This window comes from Erithacus rubecula, assembly GCF_903797595.1.
Source record: "Erithacus rubecula genome assembly, chromosome: 18".
Lineage (NCBI taxonomy): Eukaryota > Metazoa > Chordata > Aves > Passeriformes > Muscicapidae > Erithacus > Erithacus rubecula.
In genome coordinates this window covers 1,362,307-1,385,900 of record NC_136670.1, presented here as the reverse complement: position 1 = coordinate 1,385,900, position 23,594 = coordinate 1,362,307, and the positions used below count along the sequence as shown (strand labels likewise).

The 23,594-nt window shown below is 52.3% G+C and overlaps 1 protein-coding gene across 12 annotated transcripts in view; it reads left to right on the top strand.

The window, feature by feature from the left end:
- Positions 1–23,594, top strand: part of DLGAP4 (DLG associated protein 4) — a 134,933-nt gene that overhangs the window by 95,165 nt on the left and 16,174 nt on the right. For 3 of the 12 annotated variants that reach the window (XM_079321994.1, XM_079321987.1, XM_079321993.1), the window contains exons 1-2: positions 2,689–2,916; positions 5,507–5,718. The exons of 4 other annotated variants lie outside the window; for them this stretch is intronic. Coding sequence is in view for 1 of the 8 variants with exons in the window: in XM_079321992.1 (XP_079178118.1) it covers positions 2,886–2,916 (31 nt within the window). In the remaining 7 variants the exon portion in view is untranslated. 5 more of the 12 variants (XM_079321992.1, XM_079321996.1, XM_079321995.1 and 2 more) reach the window with 4 other exon arrangements.

The window sequence follows — 23,594 nt, the reverse complement described above, 5'->3', positions numbered from 1 at the left end:
CCCATCGGCCTGAGCTGACCCCACACGGCCTTCGGGAGGGACTGTTATCATTCCCTTCAGATTTTCTCCTTCTTTTTGACCTAGATTTCATGTTCCAGAAATAGCTTCCTCTGACATACAGGCAGGAAAGGGATTAGAGGGAAAGCGTGTGTGTGTATGTGTGTGCCAGGGAAAGATTTCTGTTGCATGCTCCATCAGTGTTTGCAGAGGAAAAAAGGGCACGTACACACGCTCTGTGATGTATTCGTGTGTCTGTGGGACAAAAAGAAATTCATGACAGCTGTTTCTGTCCACATTTGCCAGTTCATTTTTCACCTCTGATCTTCCCCTTGTTATTATGGAAACTCCACCACCGCCCTGTGCCCAGTCAGGGCTGCCTTTTCCCCAGGAAGCCGTGCCATGGCCACAGCCCCGCTCTCGGCTCCACCCCCAAACCCAAACCATCTTTGTCTTTATGTGCCTGCTGCTCCTTGCTGCCAGATTTCAGTGCTCCCACGGGCAGCACCCGGGCTGTGGACTCGCTGCCTGCTGCAGGCACGTGGCTGGCACACAAAACCAGCAGCAGTGGGTTTGGGCCCACAGAAATGCCCAGGTCCCCGGGAAGGGGGGAGCTGCAGCCGCACTGCGTGATGCTCTGCTGGCACAAACAGACACAAACGGGGGAGGTGAGCCTGGCTCCAAGGTCCTGGCCAAGCCTGCCTTCTCCCAGCAGGGACCATCCACAAAGGAGTAGAAACAAAGGCAGCTGCCAGCATTTCCCTTTGCTGATATGGTCAGAAAGACATGTCCTTCTTGTTGCTTGCTTTTATCAGCTTTGATAGCAGGAAAGGGAGTTGGTGCTGTCGTCATGGGAGAGGAGAAGCCAAAGCATCAAGGGGTGCCTCAGCTCACTCAGAGCCTCTGGGAGGGCAGCACCAGGAGTCCGTGCTGGCTGGAGGGCAATGTGCCAGCTACACAGACACCTGAGGTCTCTCCTCAGGCCAAGGAGCCTAGTGGCATCCCCACATGCTGGCCATCCTTGTGAGCCAGGTGAGCACAGAGCTGCCCTGGCACCGGACAGTCGCAGGTGTGTCCCCTTGTGTCCCCTCTGTCGGTGATGCTCAGCCCTTCTGCGGCTCCCGGTGGCCGCAGGGCTCGTGCAATCGCTGGGGAAGTCCCACAGCAACCAAAGACAGCCTTAGCTGAGACAGACACACGTGTGCCGGAGAGCAGGGCTGGGTGGGGTTGAGTGAGGCTCTGCAAACAGCCTGGAGCTTTTCAGGATGTCAGACAGCGCAGGGAAATGAGGGTTTCTTGGTGTATTTCTTAGTTTGGGTTGCTTTTCTTCTCCTTCAGACTTTCCCATTATCTTTTCCATCGACTGAGCCATGACCTGGGTATTTCTGAGGGTTCAGGGAGAGATTGGCAGTTCAGAGCTACCTGGGAGACCCTGACCTGAGAACAAGAGTCCTTTTTTAATTGGTAGGCAGTGGAGTGGGGATGCCCTAGGCTGAGGGTCCCAAGGCTCAGGGCTGACTCTGTGACCAAATCCTCCTTCAGCCCCATTGTGCTGCTCCTTCCAATAGCAGAAGCAGCAAATCCGCAGCAATTCAGTCGCTAAATGCCGAGGGCGGCGGCTCGCTCCTGCCTGCGGAGCCGGCAGCGCTCGAGCTCAGCGCGCTGTTTCCCACGGCGCTTTGATCGCTCCTCGCTGCAGACCAGCCCTTCTCGGAGTGCTGCGTGCCCAGCGAGCCATCAATGAATCGCAGCATCGAGGATGGTAGCAGCGAGGGGCCTCACACGTTCTGCTGGCAGGAGCCACGCGGCATCGCCGCTGCTCGCACAGCCCGGGCCGGGCTGGGCTGGGGGCCCTCCCTGTTCGCCACACAGTGACTCCGGCCCGCCCCAGGGGAGCCTTGTGCTCAGCTCCGTGTGTCGGCGCAGGATCTGAAGGATAGACCTGGATAGAGCGTGCCTGTGCTCAGGGTGCAGACCCGGGTGGCTCTGCCCAGCAGGGTCTGCCCGCAGCCCCCACTCGGTGCCAGCCCTGCTCCCCTCCGCACCTCTATCCTTTATCAGCCCTCTCTGGCAGCCCCAGGGGAAGCACAAAGCACAGAGCCCGCACCCGCTGGGGCTCCGCTCCCTCTCCCCGGGCCCAGCGGGGCAGGACTCCACCAGCAAATCTGGCACCAGGGGAAAACAGCCACGAGGGAAACCTCCCTGCCCCACTTGTTCCTTTCCCATATATTTCCCTCTGCCGGAGGGTTCCTCTCGGCGATGCTGCAGGAGGTGCGTGCCCGGCCGCCCACGCGGGTCCCACCGCGCCCCGGGGTGGAGCGGGGGGAACGGGAGGGCTCTTTCAGCCAAATCCACGTTTGCGCGTGGGTGGCACCGCGGCCGCGCTGGGGAAGATGCCACCGCGGCTGCCGCGATAAGGAGACAAAGCTCCCGCGTGGGGCGGGAGCGGCGCCCGCTTTGTTCAGTAGCGCTCGGCTCCCCCCGCGGCGGCGGCGTGAGGGAGCGGCTGCGGCCGCCCGCGTCTCCCCTGGGCAGCGCCCGGGGTGCCGAGGGTCCGGCGGGGCCGCGGAACGCGGCGGGCGGGGCGGGGCGGGCTCGAGGCGGGGCCCGGCCGGGCTCGGGGCGGGGCGGCCGTTTAATGCGCGGCCCCGCCCGGGCGCGCGGCCGGAGCGGCGGGCGGGCGCGGTGAGTGCGGCGGCCGATCCGCGCGTCTCCTCCCTTCTCCAGCGGCGGCCGCACGAGCAGCCGGAGCGGCCCCGGACCGCGAGCGGCCCCGCCGGCGGCTCGTCCTCCTCTTCCTCCCCTCCGCGGGACCCAGGCCGGGCCGAGCGCCCTCGCCCCGCGCCCCCCCGTCTCTCCGGTCCCCTCCGCCCCTCTTTGTGTCTCCCATGGCTTTGTGTCTGGAGCTCCTCAGGCAATGTGAGTGACCGCGCGAGAGGGGGGCCGAGCCGGGCCCTGCATGGCTGCGGGCGGGGTGCCGCCCCCTCCCTCCTTCCCTCCCTCCCTCGCTGCTGCCGCTGCTCCGCCGCTTGCCGGGCCCGCCGCCCCTTCCGCTTCCCACGCGCGTCCCGGGCCTCCGTGGGAGCGCCGGGGCCGCCCCGCTCGGCTGCGGGCCGGGCTGGGCTCTGGGGGCCGCTCCATCCTCCTCGTCCTGCCCCGCATGCCGCCTGCGCCGCGGGGAGCCGGGCCCGGGCGGGCCGGGCGCTGCCCCGGTGCCGCCCCGCTGCTCCCGTGCCCCGGTGCCGCGCGGGTCGGGCCGTGCCCGGCCCGGTGCTTCAGGCCCTTGAGGAGTCCCCGGGTGCCGCAGGAAAGGAAGCGGCGCTTCACTAAATGCGTTGCCCGCCGGGGGACACGGGCCCTTTCTTTGGGAAGGCGTTCGGATTCCTCCTCCCCTGGCGAAGAAAAGAGAATTGTCTGGGCGAGGCGCGGAGCTGAAGGCTGACATTTCGCAGCGCAGCGAGCTGGCACCTCCCGGCCAGAGCTGGCTCTGAAAAGTCTCTTTTTTTAGCCCGGGAGAGCAGGTTCCGGCTGAAGGTACCTGCCGTGGCAGCCCAGCCTTGAGCCGCCCGCCCAGTGCAGGAGTTGAGGCTGAATCCCTCGGGATTTAACCGCAGGTGCAACCCGGCTTCGGTGTGCCTTGCAGGAGGGTGGGGATGTTACAGCTCATTGTGAGCAGTCAGTAAATGTAGCTGTTAATTTTCACTCCTTTCTTGATTGAGAGGCTCGAAAAGGAGGATGGCTTGCAGGATGCTGTTGGTAAGACTAATATTACTTATTCTGCAAAGACCTTGACCCCAGGGTGTGCAGGAAATATCTTTAAGATGGGAATGGAATTAGGACCTCTGAATCCTAGGCTGTAGCTTGTCACTTGGAGGAGGAAAAGAAGAAAAGGGAGGAAGAAAAACCCCCACAGCATGTGGCATTGAATCCTAAAATAAATTCCAATCATGTGGGATGATAACAAGCCAGATTGCCAAGTCGTGTAAGTTGGCAGACTTGACTCCAGAGAGTCCAAATTACTTTGCTGGTAATTGCTCTTCCAACAGGCATTTGGTGCTATGAAGTTACATGTTCTTGGAGGCATGGAGAAAAGTGTAACTATTGATCAAAGTCAGTCTGTTTGGCTTTCAGATAAGTATTGATGTATGTTTGTACCCAGATATTCGGAAGAGGGTTGTCTGCAGAATTTGTCTGTTGGCAGGGGTGGAAAACCTAAAAACTCGTGTTTAAGGTGCAAATGCCAAACTGCCACATGCTATTTTTGCATTTAGCTTGCTGCTGCTGTTGTCACACTGTAACTTTGGGGTGCAGCTGAGGCCCCCTGGATCTGTAGTGTGGCCCTGGAAGGGCTGGAGTGCAACTGCTGTGCACTGTGCCAGCTTGGAAAGGATGAGGAGACCCTGGGCAGCAAAGGTGATAATGGAAGAGTATGGTTTCTGTGAAATGTGAGTGTCTGTAGAGCCCCATGGGATTTGGCAAAGCACAGTGTGCTGGGAGCCCCACAGGTCCCTGTGTGGAAACATAGCCAGTGTCCCAGGGCACACTGTCAGCTTGTTTTGTTCATAGCTCTGTGTGTCAGTCGTTGGGTGCTTGATCTGTGTGTGCAGTTTAGATTTGTGGACACTTCTGACTGCTCAGCTCAGGGTTATTGTGCTGCTCAGCCTGATGCATGGGAGACCTGCTGCTCTGTGAGTATGTTCTAGCTCTGGGTGCTGCCAGAGCAAGAGAACTTTAAAAGCTTTTAATGGGTAATTAATGACAGCCAAGCATTTTACAAATAGCTGTGTGTCAGTTCTTGTCTCCTGTATGGATTTTCTTGTTGTTTGAGCCCAGCCTGGGATGGTCTGGAGTGAACTAGTCACTGGACTGTGTGAAAGTCACTGTGACACTTTAATTTTTCCTGTAACTCACTTGACACACACCTGCAGAGAGAAGCCTACAGAGCCACGGTGCAGCAAGGCTTGGTTGTGCCTCTTGAGCTGATACTCTTGCTCTGTGCAACCTGCACAACAGCCTCAAATATTTTTTAATGGATTGAGGAGGCATAATTGGATTCAGAGCAGTGCAAGTTACAGGGACATATGTGAGTTGGAAGGATTAAAGCTGTGCAGGCGGGTGGCCTTGTTCAAGAAAAATCCACTTTAATTTCTGCAGTGAAAAGTTGTCAGTGTGTTTTCTATCAGCAGATTTAAAAGGGAGGGGAGTGGTGCTAAGTATGATTGCTGTTTGCTGTGAAAGGCGATTAGAGTTCAGGCTGTCGGATAAAGTTCTGTGAGGGCTGCAGTTGCAATGGTGAATTTGGGTCTCTCTGGAACAGTTCATGGAAAAATGAGTTTCTTTCCCTTCTCTGCCAGTCTTCCACCTGGAGAGAAGAAGTGGGGTGCAGAATGACACCAGGGTTTGTCATAAGCTGCCTTTAAACAGGCAAAAGTTAAACTATTTGCAGATGGGCCAGTTTAGGAGAGAAGAAAACATTTAGAAATTCTGTCCACTTCAATTTGTCTTGCAGAATTAATTAATTGCTGGCCCTTTGGTGCAGATCGGTGCATTAAGTACCAACCTTCTGTCCCCTGGAGAAGCAAGAGGAAACAACAGCCCCACAGCTGAAGTCCTGAGCTGGGCCTCAGCCCTGAGCTTCACTTCTGCTCTGCCAGGGTCTGGCTGGTGAAAGCAAAAGGCACCATTGCAAAAGCATTTGTGATTTTCACTGAAAACATTGAGGTAAGTGCTCAGATCCATCTGCCCACATGAGTCTGGTCTCTAATTAAATGGGCAGCATTAGGTAGGGCAGTCCCATAGCTCAGTGTGGGCTGCTGGTCTGCTGTCACAGAAGGTGACAAGCATTGCTGGGGGAGTTAATGGTCCCTCAGGGCTGGAGACTGCTCAATTTCCATAAAGGATGGGGCTGTGGGTTTTGCACTGCCAGGCCTCTTCCCAAATTTCTGTACATCTAGGGCGACAGCTGAGTTCTGATTCTCTCCTCCTTTCCTCCTTGGTGCTGAGCTTAGCCTTGCAGTGTGAATTTCCAGTAAAGGCAGAGGGGCACTGCACCTGCTGGGACACAGGCAGGGTGCTGGATGCTCACACAGGTGCTGCAGCATCACCTGAGCAGACAGTGCATGCAGGAACTGGGTTATCCCCACTGCTCTGCAGGGCCTCGGGTGAAGTTTCTCTGGGAACACCAAAGACATGAAACCAGTCTCTAAGGGGACTCACCTGAGCCAGGCTGTAGCTTGGTGCAGCAGACAGCAGTGCTCAAAAAGGAAACAGTGAATGTGCATAAATTTTAAACTTTAGCACTAGTATTTAGATCAAGGATGTGTTGACAGTCAATCTTGTGTATCCCATTTAGTGCTCTTCATTAAGGCATCCAGGTTTCACTGCAGTGATCTTCTCTGAACCTAGTTCTAAGAGATCAAAGCTTAAGCTGCTGTTTTGTCTCTCTCCAGTTTGAAGTTTGACCAAGAAACTTGAGTGGTGAATGTTTCAAAGGTACATTCTTACCTGTGGTGCAGGTCTGTCAGAGCTGGAATCAAAGTGGAGATGAGAAGTTGCTTATGCCTTTCTGCTGATGTGCTGTCATATTGCAAGCTGATGTCTGATGAAAGCTGAAAGCTATTTAAGTGCTTATAAAAGGGAATTTTTATTCCAAGTTGTTTTCATAAGATTAGACAAACTTCTAAGTATTATTTTCTTGTTTTGTTTCTATTCTGGGGGTGGCTGAGATCTACCTGGGCCCAGACAGGCATTTGCTGTGTGCAGGAGGGATCTCCAAGCCTAAACTACCCAGTGTGGGCACATCTGCAGCTGCATTGAACTGGAAGTTAAAATTGGGAAATTTGTGTGGATGCTGCATCCCCCTTGAGCTTTACACATAAGCCTGATAGGTGTATCTGAAGCCAGAGCAAGTGTCTGGAAGGCACTGTGGGATTGTCCTCAGGGAGAGAGAGCCCTGCTGCAGGCCTGGTTAGGAGCTGTGTGCGTGCCTGGCTGCCAGCCTGGTGCCTGTGCTCTGGAGCACAGCGAGTGCAGGACAGCTTGTGGGCCAGCATGCTGTGGCAGGTCACTGGGGTGCCTGTTTTCTTGGGAGCCCTCCTTTCCCTCGTTTGAACCCTGAGGCTTTTCAGTCCCTCTGCGTGCCCCAATCATGGGGTCCCAAGTTACAGCATTTCTGGGCAGGAGCTCTTCCAGGCTTTGGTGAGCAGCTGCCAGTGCCACCAGTCCGAGCTGCTGCTCCAGCAGCAGGCCCAGATTGGGAACTGTGGCCTCTCAGGACTGCTGCTCTGAGCACAGCAAGCTCCCTGGCAGTGCAGGACTGCTGTAATACCCAGCCTTGTACAGCCTGGGCTGGAACTTTCCAGGGGAGAAGGTGGCACTTGTGGAATGGAGCTGGAGAACTCCTCCCAGTGCCTGAACCAGTGTTTGATCTGATCCCTTGGAAGTACAAGGGTGTGGGGCAGTCCTTGCACCTCCTGAGCTCCTGGTTCTGGACAAAGCAGGTACTTTATTTCCAAAGTACTGGCTTTCAGTGATGCTTAGGCTTGCAGCATGCCAGGCATCAGGCCTTGAGCAGGGAATCCTGGATGCTAGGAAGCAGCACTCTGCTCACCAGCAGCCTGTCGCCTTGGCCACAGTGCTGCTGCTGTTGTGGTTTGTGCTTGGCACAGGTTCAGGTCAGGGTTGCTGTCACCTTGCAGTCTCCTCGCTGTTGCACTACCAGCAGTGTGGTGCTGCAGGTTAACTTTTATCGCTGCTCCATTGAGGCCCTGCTGGGGATGAGTGCTGCAGAGTGCCCAGCTGCTGAGGGGCTGCCTGAGCAGCCCCCCATGCCCTGCTCCCTCCCCAGAGCTGTTCTCATGCGAGTCAGACGCTGAGCCAGGCTCAGTGAGGGAATCAAGGCTTTGGGAGGCAGACAAAAGGCCTGGATGGAGCTGTGGCTGCTGTCATGGTGCCCGGGTGGCTGTGCTGTGAATGCTGTCACCGCCGGGTGGGGGCTTGGTGAACACGCAGCTCTGACAGTCACACGTTCCCTCTGACCCGCCAGGGCCCAGTGTGGGCCCGGCCAGGGGGATCGCTGTGTTTTGGGTGTCCATCCGTGTGATGCTTTAATTGTGTTTGTAGTGCATCAGGACTGATGAAATGTGCAGTGGCAAAAGGGAGAATGCCTTCAGTGGCATCCTCAGGGCAGCAGGGCAGGGACCGAGGACCAGCAACTTGCAACAGGATGAGAGGACATTCTCCTTAATGTGTTCAGGTTGGACGTTAGGAGGAATTTCTTCACGGAAAGGGTGGTCAGACACTGGAAGGCCTGCCCAGGGAGATGGAGTCCCCTTCCCTGGAGGTGTCCAAGGAAGGACTGCAGGTGGCATTCCGTGCTGTGTGCCGGTGACAAGGCGAGGATAGGTCACCGATCAGACTCGGTGGTGTCAGCGGTGTTTGCCAGCCGAAGCGGTTCAGTGATTGTGTGACAGCGGGAGCCGTGGGCTACCGAGACGCGTGGATTTCGCACGGCTGCACAAACGGCACGGGCAGTGTAGTGTGCTGCTGCGGGAGCCGGGCCGGCGGTCCCGGTGCTGGGGCGCTGCCTGGCCGGCCCCGGGCGCTGCCTGGCCGGCCCCGGGCGCTGCCTGGCCGGCCCCGGGCGCGCTTTCCGGCCGCCGCGCTTTGCAGCAGGGCCGTAGGGCGAGGTGAGGCCGGGCCGGGCCGCTCCCGTGCGGGGCCGCCGGGGGTGCGCGGGGCCCGGAGAGCCGCCCGGGGCACGGGAGCTGCCGGGCCCGGCCGGTCTGTGCCGGGTGAGCTCCCATCCCGCTCCGAGAGCCCTGTGCTCTGTCAGTGTGCAGGGACACAGCCCCCGTCCAGGAAAGGGAACGGGGCACCTGCAGAGAAGGGGGCTCGGAGGGCACGTTCTGGCTCTCCACAACTCGGACAGGGCAGGAATCTGCTCCCGGGAAACAAGGGACAGGAGGAGAGGGCTCAGTCTTCAACTGCACCAGGGGAAGTTCAAGTTGGACATTAGGTGGAATTATTTCACAGGAAGGGTAGTCAAGCACTGAAATGGGCTGCCCAGGGCAGTGCTCAAGTCCCCGTCCCTGGAGGTGTTTAAGCAAAGACTGCACGTGGCCTCAGCCGTGGTTTGGTTGATAGGGTGGTGTTGGGTCACAGGTTGGATTCATTCTCAGAGGCTTTTCCAGCCTCATTGATTGTGTGGCAGCAGTGTGTGCTGTCCAGAGGGGATAGTCACACTGGCTGCCTTTCCCCGTGCGGGCTGTGCTCAGACAGCAGTGCCCGCTGGCAGCATCCTGCAGTGCCCAGCACTCGTGGCTGGGAGCCCTGAGCTCTCCGTGGCACAGCAGAGCCCAGGCTGCCCCAGGTGGAGCAGAAGCAGGCCAGCCATCGCTGCTGCTGGCAGCAGTAACTTTGAAGCACTGTCTGATTTCTCCTCGCAGTGCTATTTGAGCGCTTACCTTTGATTTATATTTTTTTTCAACGGCTCTGAATATCTTGGGTGTTGGGGGAGGCAGCTCTAAAAATATCTTTAGAGGCTGGTTATTTCCAAAGCCGTTATTTCTGCTTCTGCCTGTTTCTTTCCCTTCTGTAGCTAATGGCTCTTTCTACTGCTGCAAGGCCCGGTTCACACAGAAAATCATATTTTCTGCTCTGTGCTAGTTGTTGCTCTGTTAGCAAACATACTCTGGGTGTGGGTGATGGTGTGTGTACAGGCAGCAGGTGCATGTGATTGCAGATCTGGGTGAACGAGCTGGGAAAGCAGGAGCACAGAATCCAGAATGTACTAAAAAATGAACACAAATCTTTTGAAGGGTTGATCTCCACCATTTGGAAATTGGAGCCACTCAGGTGCAGCTCTGCAGAAGCCATGTGCCAAAAGGTGTTTCCCCTTTGAAGCAGCTGTGTTCAGAGGTGGCAGGGGCTTGGGGAAGTCCCTCACTGGAGGCATGTGCCACAGGATGGTTCATTTTTAATGTTGAAGCCCAGCAAGAGCCTCTGTCACTGTTAGTACCTTACCTCAAGTTGTGCTGCTGCATGTGAAATAACCTCACCTGGCTGATACAGGGGTTGTGTACAAAGACTCACTTGAATGGATTATGACTGGAAAATGCTTCTGCAGAGGTTTTTGAGGGCACCTGTTACATCTAATTTGCCCTAATTCTTATGGTATGATGCTTTTCAGCATCTTTTTTTTTTCCTAAGGTGACTCAGTTTTGGGCAGCTGTGCCTCTTATCACAGAGCAGCTGCCAAGCAGATTGCTGCCCTGCCTCCACATGCCATGAGTGTGCCAGTAGCAGGTACCTGTGTGCCCTGCCCTGCTCTGCCAGCACTGAAAGTCTCACTTTCCCATGGAATTGCAGGAGAGGAACACAACAGGGCTGCTCCCAGGAGCTGTGGGAAGCAGTGTTACCTGTGGATGTTTAACCTTCAGTGTGTGCAGCTACTCTGCTGCAGTGGCTGTGTTGGGTGCTGCTCTCCTTGCTCAAGGTGCCCTGATTTTGTGCTGTGCCTCACAACTTCAAGCTTCCTTTCTTGGGAAGTTTGTGCTCAGCTTGTGCCTGCCTGCTGCAGCTTTTAGGCTTGATTAAGAAAAGAAAAATAATGGTGAGCGTATGGCATGTCAGCAATGTATAATGGGGCTGAAGGTATGGAGGTGCCTCAGGCTGAGAGCCTGACTGTGGAGCACTCCAAGCAGCTGTTCTCCCTGGGAATTCCTAGAGCTGTGTGCTGCTTCTGGCCACTCTGGAGCAATAGAGCACCTGCCTCATCTCTGGGTCTGCAGCAATTGCTTCCTGATCAACCTGCACCATAGGGTGGGGAGTCAGATTTGGCACTGTCATAGTGTTACTGTCTGTGGCTGAGATTGCCCCTTTCATTTGGAGATTGGAAACAAAACAGTGTAGATATTTAGAGGGTCCAGATCTTGTTGATATCATCCATTCCAAACTGTGAGTGTGCTTCATCCCTGAAGGAGGAGCCTTAGCTGGTGTGAGTCGCTGTGGATTGGCAGCCTGAGGTTGGTTTCTTTTATATGTGTGTGCTAATTGTGGCAGGCTGAAAGGCACCTCAGCTTGGGGCTCTTCTTGAGCTCAAGGGCTGAGCAGCCTCCTGGGCATGTGAGCAGGCTCCAGTGGAGAGGAGAACTGGACATGAGGGAAGATGAAAAGTGATCCCGGCTCCAGGCTATGCTCAGTGCTCTGTGGTACTGGGAATGCAGCTAGTGAGATCATGGGTTTTCCAGTCTAGAAGGGATTTTAGATATATATATGTATGATTTGGGGTTCACCTAGCAAGCTGAAAGCAAGCTTTTTATTGTTACAACGTTGTCTTTTTTATAATGGCTTCTCTTATTTCTGCTAATTACTGTGGTCCCAGTGACAAAAGAGCTTTCTTGTTCTAATTGGCCTCCTCCTGTTTCAATTCAGTTGTGTTGCTGTGTCACCATGGAGACAGTCATGATGTCAGGAGATGTGGCATTGCTGAAAAGTGGCTGGAAGGCAGTTGCTCTTGTTCTCCCTCACTCCATCCACCCCAGTAATCAATAGCTGGAGCAGAAAGCAGAACAGCTCAATAGACTTTAGGGAAGATATGGAGCTTTGAAATGAGCCTGAATTGCAGCTGTGATGTTAAGGCTGGAGTGGTGGTGATAGACAAGATCTCATACACCCTCCTTCTCAAAACTGTCTCTATGTCCTTGTGTGTTGTTGAGTTCACTTAAAATAATGCCAGGAAGCCCCAGATGTGCAGCAGTTGCTGTGCTGCTGCACTTGGGCCCTGTTGGCAAATGCTTCTGGTGCTAAAAGCCCAGGCACCCACTGGATGATATCATGGGCTGGGGGATAGATACAGTGGGCTTTGTCAGCTCTGACATCAGTCAGAAAAGCTGGTGTTTCACCAGGGGTAACTTGGAAGAGCTGTTTTGGGGCCTCCTACCTTTCCAGCACTTCTGGGACAGCTGTTTCCTCTGTGGAAAGCACCCAGTGGGGTGAGCTGGGTGATGGGACCAGGAGAGCCAGCATGGTCTGTGTGAGCTCAGCAGAGGCAGGGATGTAGCAGAGAATTAGCTTTATTTCATGGCTTAATTCTACTCTGCCAAAACAATGGGAACTTCCTGTTTCCTGAAATACCATGGTTTGTCAGTAAAACACTGTGAGGATGTATTCTGCCCTGTGGAGTCTTTGCTGTGCATTTGTCTTCAGCTTTATTCTTGGTTCCATTTTTTTCTAAGGAGAGCATGACACTGTGTACTCGGTCCTCTGCCTTGAGCTGTAATAGCCTACTCAAATATTAACTAACTTCCTCCTGATTAATGGGAGACAGGGTAGTGTCAGTGCCTGGCCTGGCAAAGCAGGGAGCTCATGCTTTCCAGTTATTTCTTGGTTTTGATAAAGGGCTTTGTCATACCCATCACAGTTACCTGTAACTCTTCTATTTGTGATGTTTGATGTTGGGGGATGGATGTGCAGATTTCCCCTATTTGTGAGGTGTCCCTGGGTGAGATTGGGTTGCTCTCCTAGAGCTACATGTTGGTACCACTGCTCAGCAGGGACCTGTGGTGGCACCTGCACAGTTTGGCTGGAGCTATTCCAAGTTGGCTTATCTCAGGGCTGATGCTTCCTTGGCAAGTACATCAGCTCCCTTGGGCTTTGCTTGTTTTAGGCAACCTTGTATTCAGGCAAAAACAACAAAACTTGGTGTAATGTGGAGGCTCCAGCAGGTTGGCTTTTTCAGTGTGAGAGAAATTTTTGGCTGTTTTCCTGAAAAGATCAAAATTATTTTCCAGCAGTTCTGCTGACTGTTTGTTTTGGTTTTTTTTCCTAATTTTTCTTCTGGGCTGCTGGGTCTTCAGGATGGGAGGCTGCAACTGCTCTTAGCATGAAGAGCAAGGTTTTTTTCACCTTGTCTGCAAAATAATTGACACAAGTCCTGTTTACAGGAAAAATTAGTGAAAGGCCATTTGCATTTGAATCATGTTAATTTATAGTGCTGCTGTTATTAAAGTAGCTGCTGTCTGGCTAAAGATGCTAAAATCTGCTTTTTAATCAGCATTGCTTAAAGAGAGCAGAAGGTAGGACATGTTTTCATTCCCTCCTGGCACTGGTCACATCTGTCTTGGTGGCTGCAAGGCCATTCATACTTGACTCTGACTTCCAGCATCTGGTTACTGCAGGAAGGTCTGGGAGTGACACTGTTTGTGGCTGCAGTGGGCAGACAGAGGTTGTTCAGGAAAGGGGTTAAAAGCTCACTTAGAAACTGTGCATGGTTTGTAGATTTAGCTGTATTGTAGCATGTTTCCCATTTTCAGTGTGTATAGAGAACTACATCCATGGGAAGGGTGGGATGAGGTTTCCCCTTAATACAGCAAAAGAGTTAATTCCCAAGAATTTGGAGATTTCCATTAAAGGCTATGAATAGGTTGCTTCCTGGAAGGAAACTAGTCCTTCTGTCCTTACCTGGGGGTTTGTCTAAACAGTTAACCTCATCTAATTCCTTTATTACAGAGTTAGTCCCTGTGCAATGGTTTATTCTCTCACAGTAAGACTGTGTGGAGTTCTTTATTCCCCAGACTTGAGCCCTAGAGGATTAAATGTTACCTGCTTCCCCTTGCAGGGCTGCACAGACCCCCCTGGGCTGCAGTGCAAGTGTTTTACCCTTACAAATGCATTGGGTGATGTCCTTTCCCCTGGGCCAAACCCCTGCCCTCAGCACCTGCAGGTTCCTCAGACACCTCAGTTGGCCCCTGAAAAAGGAAAAGAAGGAAAAGCTGAGGTGCCAACCAAGGCAGGCTGAGTGCTTGAGGATGGGAGCAGAAGCATAAAATCTAATATTCTGCAAATTCATGTGGTGTTGTGCTGAGTTCTCTGAACTTCAGACTTGTATTCTAACAAGCCTTAAAAGATGTTTTTGTAGAAGATGGTCACCTACAGGGTGACAAGCAGTGTCCAGACTTAAAAGGGAAGAGTGAGTAGACACTAATTTTTATAGAATAACTGAAAAATATACAAGATACAGGGAAATGGTGTTCCTGACTGAAAGATAAATTAATGAGAATTGCTACGAGTTTCTCTGGGCAGCTTCCCAGCAGTGAAGTTTCCAGCATTCTTGCAGCAGGAGCTGGTTCAGGGTTGTGACACTGAATGCTTGTTCAGATTGCAGTCAACAGATTGCTTGTCTCCAGGTCCTGGCCTGCAGCAGGCATCAAATTGTTGTGTGTGATCACTGATAAAGGCTGTGAAACCAGAGCTGCCTGATCCTGTTACAGCCATGGCCTTGTGTGCTCATACACAGGTGATAGTTCCTGCAAGCATCTCCCAGAGATGGAGGTTGGGAACATGGATTTGTGCTCAAAGCAAACAGAAGGAGAGGCTGCAGAGCTGGCAGATGAGTAGAAAAGTGAAGTTCTTGAATGTGTGGAAGCCTCAGGTTCCCATCTGGCACACAAAGCAGGACTTTTCCCTTGGTGTCTCTTTACCTCTTAGTAACTGGTCAGTGAGTGGCAAAAGACAAGAGAGTCCTTCCTACTGCTTTGGAGGGAAGTGCATTTGCTCTTTGTATTGTCAGTGCTTTTCTAAGCCCTCAGCAGGAGGAAGATGCCTCAGTGATGCCTGTGCCTGGGCTCTTTATACCCACTGGGCTCTGTACTGATGTGGGGCAAGCACAGAGTAGGCGAGGGTGGCACTTGGTTGCTTTTAATCTTAAAGATCTTCTTGGCCAGCCAGTGACAAACTTCAGGGCTGTGAATCACTTGTGTGTCAGTAATATTTGCATATTTTAGGCAGATTTGCTGCACTGTGTGTTGTGCAATGCTGTGAGAAACTTTGCAGCTTGGAGGGAAGCACAGCTGGCAGTGCTGTCAGACACCTCTGCTCCTGGTGCTGAAAGCTGAGCTGACAATTTAACTCTCTTCAGGCTGGCTGGTGCTTAATCCTCTTGGCAGGATTGCCAGAAACCTGGGAATGGCTGGTAAACTGGAAAGCCTGCACACCTGGCCACAGAGGCAGGGCAGCCTGGGCTAGTGGAAGGTGTCACTGCCTGTGGCACAGGGTGGGACTGGATGATCTTTAAGGTCCCTTCCAGCCAAGATCTTTCTGAGATTCTCCAGAAGCCATAACCTGTGCTTAAGCCCATGCCTGGCTTTTCCAAGTCCTTGGAGGTCTTCCTGGAGAGGGAATGTATTCAGGAGGAGACTGGTTTGTGCTGGTTTGGGAATACCTGTGTACCTGTGCTGTGAGCACACCTGAGCTCACCTGTTCTGCATGTTCCCTCTGTGCACTTGGCTTCAGGTTACCAACAGATTTCTTTGTTTGAAGGGGCGGTGGCTGCTGTTTATTGGCCTCTTGTGCTGAGGTTCTCTGAGCCATCCATCTGTTCCACAGCTGATTCCTGCCAGACCTGGCCCTGCTCTTGGTGCTTATGACTGCCTGGATTTGGATTTTTGAGAAGGCTGCCAGTGGAGTTCTCTTGCTGGGAAGCACTGACTGCAGTTCTGAACTCGGTTGCTGTTTTCCTCCATCTCTAGGTCAGAATTGGGATTTTTCAAGTAGCTATAGTCAGAAATGTAGGAGGGAAATAGTCCAGAAGAGAGCTGCTGAAGGGGGAACTCTGCATATTCTGCAGTGGAACTTGTGCATATGGGAACTCTGGTTTCTGCACAGTTTCTGCATATTCCAGTAACTAAAAAACTGAAGGTAGAACTCCTTTTTCCTTTTGGAGGTGAGATTTATAAATAAAATAGCTGGCTTTATGGTGAACTCACTGATGAGACTAGCAGGTGAGTTTCCTTAGTGAGGAGTTTCTGATTGGGAGGTCTGATATTTCTAGTATTGATAAAACAGTGCTTAATACATCTGAACTGCTACTTGGTATCCTGTTAGGCACCAGGGCATGAAAATCTGAGCCTATGTTCTCAAACATAGGGGAAATGACTCTTAAGTGATTCCAACTCTGCACCTGCTCCTCAGAGTGCAGCTGGTTTGCAGTGTGTGCTGCTGTGGTGGTTGATTCTGGTCCTGAGGGGCTGCAGGGTTGTGTCTCACCTTGGTGAGAACAGAGATCCCCACAGTGCTCACTGGCAGGAAGGGAACAGGGATGGGTCATCTTAATGTAGGAAAATCTACACTTAGTAGCAGTTTGGGGATTTTTGAAGTGTGCTCTCTCTCCAGAGTTTCAGGTTGTGCCTTCTGGTTTGCTCAGTTTGTCTTGTTCTTCAGGGAGCCAGCAGGTGAACATCCCTCTGTCCAGGGGCTGCACACCCCAGATGCCAGTGGGACATGGCAAGACAAAGTCTGACTGAAACCTGCCACAGCCAGACTGAGAGCTTCACACTGCAGAAGCAATTGTTACTCCATGGCATTGCTCTTTGCACTTTATTGCTCTTACACCTAACACTGAGGATTATTCTGATCCTTACAGGGGATCCCCTTGCATGTGGGGAATCTAAATGTCAAATAACTTGAGGGTTTTGAAACTGTGCAAGAACCAAAGCCTAAAGCACAGTGGTTCATTCTGGCTGGGGCTGCTGAATTAAACCATGAAGTGCAGAGAGGAGGCACAGTTTTGTGTTGTGTTGTGCCAGCCTCATCCTGGGCTTCTCTTGCCACTCTTCCTTTGAGCTCAGCAGTTGTGCCTGCTGTCCTCTGTCCGTGGATCCCATCACAGGGGTGCTGTTACCTTGTGCAGAGCACCTGTGGTGCTGGAGCACTGCCAGGGCAGGCACATCCTCCTGCAGTCCCGAGGCTGTGCTGCCATCAGCTGTGTCCCAGGGCTGGCCTGCTGGCTCTGGGAGGTGACTCACTGCTGTTACACCCTTTCCCCATGGATAAGGATAAGGCATTCCTGCTATGGGAGAAGGAGGCCCAGCTTCCACCAGCCTCTAGAGCAGCTGAGTCAGATGTCGTGTCAATTAATGTAATTAGCAATTAGCTGAGAAAATACCTCCTGTAACTGTCTTTGTGGTGTGTCTGTGAGTGGCCAGAGTAGGAGGGGACAGTCCTGTGGTACCCAAGGGAGGTGGCACCTCACAGATTCTCCCAGGTATGTTGCAGCAAAGCTGCTGACATTGCAGTTCCATGGAAATTTCCTGATGGGGATGATGCAAACTGCTGTGAGCTTGCAGTGAAATAACCCTGCAAGTGCTCTGCTGCTCCCTCCAAGCCTACTCACATCCATGTTCCCACAATTAGATAACTGGCCACACATCTGTTTACAAAGCAGTATCCAAAATAATGTGTTGCTGTTCTGTTTCTTCAGCTGGGCTGTGTGTCATGATTACAGCTAAAGAATAGAATTGAATCTCTTGCTAAAAGGGGATTGTTGGTTTGGTTTTTTTAAGGCTGCTTTAATGCAAAGCTGTCTTCCCCGTCTCAAGCCTTGGGTTTGTAGGTATGAAGCTTGTCTGCTGTCATCTCACAGGCATCCTGTGTCTGCTGCATGTCTGGGACAGGAATAGAAACACCCTGAGCACAGGATTCGTTGTTGGTGTGACAGTGCTGCTGGAGGCACCAGCCATAGCATGTGGAGAATGGGCACTGTGGGAAGCTGCTCTCCCTCCCTGAGAGGCCACAGGAGGCTAATTCCAGAGCAGCTGGCACCTGCAGTGGGTTTGGGATGCTCCTGGAGCAGGTGGAGCCCCACCCTGCAGCAGTGTGGGGGCCCTGTGGGGCAGTGGCTGCTGGGCAGCAGCACTTTGGGCCCTGAGTGTTTCTGGGGTGCACCCAGCCCTCTCAGACTGGTCCAGCATCTGCCAGCTCTTCACCAGCTCTGTGCCATTGGAAACAAGAGAAATCTCATGTAAAAAGTTAAGGCTCTTATTTATTGTTGTCCAACCTCTTTGCCTCCTGCAGTGTACCATTAATTTATATTCAAAAGCATGTGTGGCTGCTTTTGGCCTTGGAAAGGATGTTGGAGGATAAAGGACATTTTTTTTTCTGCTATCATATAGGGACAGAACTGAGAGCAAACTTTTTTTTAGGTGTATTGAGTAGGACAATTATTCCTGCAGTATGATCTCCAGAGCTTCAGTAACCTGGGCTGCAGTGGGAGTTTAATCCCTCTGTGTTTCCAGCTCTGGACTGGTCTTCTCCACCTTGGATCAGTCTCTTGCTGACAGCAAGTTCACTGTGTTGATCCTGCCTGGCTGGCAGAGCCCTATGGAGGAGTTGTCTGATGGAGCCATCCTGTTCCACTGGCCTTCATCTTCAGACAGAATCCACTGTGCCTGTCTCAAGGCTTCTGACACAATCCAGATCCAAGCAACTTGACTGGGCAGCTCTTCCTGTGAAACTGGGCCTCTGCTGCCTAAATAACACCTGTGATTTCTTGAAAGTGCCTTCCAGGAAGGTACTTTGGATTTGGGTGGGTTTGTTTGTCAATGTGGTGTCACAGACATCAGAAGTGACCCCACATGCACAGTCCCTGTACAGGTGGCACTGGGACCACTCCATGTGCCTGGATGTGCTCTGTGCTTCACCCTGGAGTGACAAGGGCAGAGCAGTGTCCTTCTGTCCTTCCCTGTCATGTGCCCCACAGTGGCACCATGTTCTGGTGTGTTTTGCCATAGTCTGAGGGAGGATTCCTGCCAGCAAACAAACCCCTTGAGCAGGTAGCTGGAGACCTGCTCCTTGATGCCACCCTTGTATCCCACAAGCTCAGTGCTGCTCTGGGGCTGTTGGCACTCACTGTGGGGTTATTTTTGGCTGGTGGTTCTTGGTTTACGAGGCCACTTCAGGTGAAAGCACTGGCTGGACTCACCCCAAGTAGCTGACACAGTCAGTCTGTCCTGGGAGGCACAGGAGCTGTTCCCAGCAATGCCTTTGAGCTGAACACAGCACAGACTGAGCTGGTGACTGCCCTGTCTCCAAAGATCGGCATTCTGCTGTTCCAAGGAATTCCATCCTCCAGCTGGTCTGGGGGTTGGACAGCTGGCACGACAAGGAGTGGCTGCTTGAATGCAGTAATGCATTCCAAGACTAAAATTGTTCCCAGGCCAAGTGTGGGGAGATGGCCAAGTGGAGGAATAACTCCAGCCTTGGGCAATCTTTGCAGTTTGGCTGGGATTTTCAGAGAAGTGTAGAGATGGGATTTTTCCTGGAGAACTGATGGCACCATCTTTTCCCTGGTGTGTCAGCACTTGGTAGTCAGGTTCTAGAAATCTTGAGCTGGTTCTCTCTAAAACCTTCTTTCAGAGCTGCTCATGATCTGTTTAGGGCTCCTTGGGCTGTGGAATTGCTGGGCTGGTGTGTTTTCCAGCAGGCTCTGGGAGACCAAGTGAACACTTTTGTGGGAAGATCCCATTGCTGTACTTGAACAAGGAGTGGCTTCTTTCAAAGACACCTCTGGTAAACTGTCTCTTGCAGGAGCACCTTCAAAATAGTCTGCTTGGATTATTTTCATCACTTTTCTTAAGCCTCTCTAAATCTCTTTTTACCTGCTCCCTATCCTGCCTTTCACCCTCTACCATCCAGTGCCAAGCCACAGATCAGGAAAAGCCAAAATGCATCTGCTTCAGCTGCTGGTTGGTACTTGGTGTTTACAGGTGAAGTCTTGAGAGGAAGCCTTTTGGAATATCCTGCAGAATACCCTGAGATTTCTGAATTTGGTGTGGATGGTTTTCATTTTGTAGCTGGAGTTACACAGCTGCTAAGTTGAAAGGAGATTACTCATTTGGAAACAGGAATAAATATAAGCAAGGTGGGAAATGAAGCCAAGAAGGCTTTTGGCACGTTGCTTCCAAGGCAGTAGAATGGTCTGTTCCACAGCAAGCAGGTTCCTGAAAGCAGCAGAGAATGCTCTGGTGACGTTCAGGGCTGTTGCTGAGGCTGGAGTTTGCTGATAACCCTCCTTGGAAGGCCAGGGAGTCATTGTCCCAGTCTGCATTCCTGACAGCAGTTCAGAAGGGAGTAGGTCCCAGTGCCATGGGAACAGCATGAGTAAGGCAGTGCCTTCAGCCCTGTGGCCTAGAGCTGAGTCTGCTCACTAGATGTGCATAGAGCTGTGCTCTGCCTCTCCCTTCTGTCCCTTCCCAGCCAGGTCTCAGATCCTTGCAGTGCCTTCATGGCAGGTTCTGCAAGCTGGAGGGGCTGGGTGTGTGGGCAAACAGGTACTGCACCCCTGAATCCAGACCTGCTACCCATCCTTGTGGCTAAGTGGTGGTCTGGGCTCTGAACTTGAAAGCTTATGGGGACTCTTGGGGCCTGGGAACCAGAAATGTGGCATTTGGGAGCCTGCAGGGAAAGCAGACCGAGCTGTGAAGGTGAAGACGTGGTGGTGGCTGGAAGCTTTGTAGGTCACAGATGCTGGAGCCTCAGATGTGCTTGGAGAAGGCTCTGGGTGCATGCCTGGGCTCTGTTGTGCTTTGATTTCAGAGCTGGGGTTGCAGAGCTGCTCTTTTGTCAATGCCTGCTCCATTCCTGAAATGAAGTATTCCCAAAAGTGCTGGTTTGCTCCAGATACCCCATTCCTTGGGGCACCCATTGTTCAGGGAGTGCCTGTGATACTTGAAATTCTTAGGGAATCAGAGCTGGGGACTTCTGTCCTCTGGGAGAGCAGTGTGAGCAGGGGCACTGGGGACACATGGCTGTGCTCCTCTTTGTGCCTCTGTCACCAGAGAGGAAAGCTCTGTGCTCTGCAGGGTGAGTTCAGGTGGGAGCTCTCAGCGATCCAGGCAGTGAGCACAGCTTTCCAAAGCTTCCTTGCACCCTACCCAAAGGGAATAAAAGGTTGGAATATTTGCTTAATTGCCTGCTCTGAGTCTGAGGACTTCCCTTCCTTTCCAGATCAGACCAGACTGTGTTACAACAGCTGAACAACTGTCAAATTTAATGCTAATGGAGAGGGAGCAGCCTGCTACGGCCTTTTCTGTTTGTTCATGTGATTTTTTTTTTTTTAATCTTATGGATAATGCCATGTTAAACAATGAAATAGAATATGGAGTAGCTTTCTCCAACATGCAAAGCTTGTCCTGTGCCTCAGCCAACACAAGTTTCCCAGCAATTTTGACTTTGATTCTTCAGTATTAGCATAATGTTGCCACATCTTGGTTTGTACATACTTAAGGGAGGAAATAGCTTCAATTGAATCTGGCTATTAAAACCTCTTGATGATTGTAGCTTTGAAGATGTAAATCTTGGCTGCTGGCTGCCTGACAGGCACTGTCCAAGTGGAAAGAGTGTTGACTAAAGGCTGGAATTTTTCACTGTGAGATGAATGCAGCCTTCTGCCTTCCCATCTCCCAGGTGCAGAGACTGTTCACTGCTGTCTCCTCAGCTGCTGACACATGTGCTTTCCCTGGCCCTATGGCTACAGGGTGGGGTTTGTTTTCAGCTTACAAAGAATCCCTCGTCATCTGGGTGTGGGGAGGGTTTTTCATAATGTCCTGGGAAAACCACCTCTGCTGCTCCTGGTGGCATCACTAAATGCTTGCCCTAAAAGAGCAGAATATCTTCCTGTGAGCAAGGAGAGTAGCAGATTGCCTGCATCAGGTAAAATTTGGGGTACAGTAACTGAAAACTGTGATAAAAATTCTGATGGTGAACAAACAGATGGAGAAATGAATTCTTACCTTGAGGGTGATTTTGTTGGCAGTGGCAGTGACAGTTTCTGGAAATTTTAAGTAGGCTACAGAATTGTTGATTGGCTGTGTTCTCAGGGATGGAGCAATTCCCTGGGAGCCCCGTTTGTGCTGGGTACCTCTGTGATTGCTGCCACCAGCACAGGCCTGTTCCTGTTATCACACTGTGTGCTGACAAGCTGCTGGCTGCCATCAGGGTTTTCAGCACCCTCTTGGCCAGCTCTTCTGGGAACAGTGTTTAGTGACACACTTAAAATGATGTCCCCTCCACCCTGCTTGCAGGACTGTCCATGAGTGGGAATGTGCCAACAGTGCCTCAGCAACTGGGGAGTGTTTGCAAAACCTTCATGGACCAGGCTGTGGGCTTGGTTGTCCCGAGCTTTGGGTGTAATTCTGCAGCAGGGGAACAGCTCCTGCTCCTGGAGCTGTCAAAAAGTCCTGGACAAAGTGGTTCCTGGGGGCTTGAGAGGTGCCTGGGCTGAGAGGGAGTCCCACAGAGTCAGAGTGCTGTTCTGCCATGCTGGACTGACACACTCCCCTCTGTGAGATGGTAACACTTGGGTTACTGCACTGACTGTTGTGCTCAAGGTGCATCTCGCTGTGTGTGCGTGGAGAAATTGAGATGTGTCTCCTGTGACACGTGAGCAGATTCTTGGGAATGAGTGGATTTGGGTCTTCAGCAATCAGCATAACCTAAAATAGCCCATTGGAGCTGCTGAGCTCTGACATAGATAAGAAGAGATTTGGTTTGCCATGGTTTCCAGGCATTTCTGGCCATATGGATTTTGACTGGCTGTGACTTTGAGGAGGTGTGTTGAGATTCCCTGGACTTCTGCAGTGGCAGGGAAGAGAGTTAAAAGCATCCACATATGCCATCCTCCAAGTTATGTGGCAGTTTGTGAAGTGAAGTGATGGTGAAGGGAGAGGATATTTCATGCAGTGCATCGTTAGCTGGTGGAACTTATTTCTGCAGGAGATTCTAGAAGGTGCTAGCTTGGAGGAAAGCTAAAAACACCTCCCTAATGACACCAAACTTGGATGATCAATGCACTGAGGAGTGGCTGCAGTGGTGGGAGCATGGAGGATTTGCCATCTTTCCTTGGGTGTCTCCTCCCAAAGCATCCCTTCCTCCCTGCAGTTTGCTGCTTTGCAGAGCAGCTAGGCAACATCCCATGTGGAGGAGAGATAGGGGAGCAGCCTGTGACCTGCTGGCAATGCCCAGCTCCTGTCTGGTTCGTGTTTGTGCCCTAATTCCATGTCTGTGCTGGATAATTGAGCAATCCTTCAGAAAGGGCAGTGTTAAACAGGGAGAGGGACACGGGGACTGGTCACTGCTGTGGCACAGGAATTCTCTGGTGCCCAGCTCCCTTCCCCTCTCTGCCTGTTATCCATGCCCCATGCCTCTCTCCTGGAGACCCTTGGGGCTGCAGGGCCCAAAGCAGCCCAGACACAAAGCTGCAGAGCAGGACAGACCTGCAGTCCCAGAGCAGCAGAATGGGCATTTTGGGACTGCCACAGTGAGTGTTTAAAAGCAAGGAGAGATGGGGCCTGTCTGCAGTAAGTGCCATTCCTGAAAAATACTCTCTGGAATGCAGATCTCTGTGTATCTTCAGTTGTGTTTTCCCTCTCCTTTGTGCTAGCAGGTCCCTCTTGTCTCTGATGTGCTGGCTGATGATGTTAGAGCTGCCCTGACCACCTCTGTGTGGGGTTGAGTCTAGCACTTTCTGAGCTTTATTTACCACATCTGGGTGAGATGCTGCAGGCACAGTCCCCACATCAGGAAGATGAAGTGGATGGTATTTGAGTGCATCAGCAGAAAGGATTGCTGCTCTTGTTGTGGCAGCACCTTTTCAGCGCAGCTTGTCTCAATGTCTTAGGAGCTTTTGGCTGATTCATGGTACCTGAGCTGTGGTCCATGTAGTTCTGCAGTGGTCCTGGTGTCTCCTGGAGCCCTGGGAGTGGTGGCTGCTGGGCAGGCTCTGTGAGGTGCTGTGTGCTCCAGTCTGTCCAGTCCTGCATTCT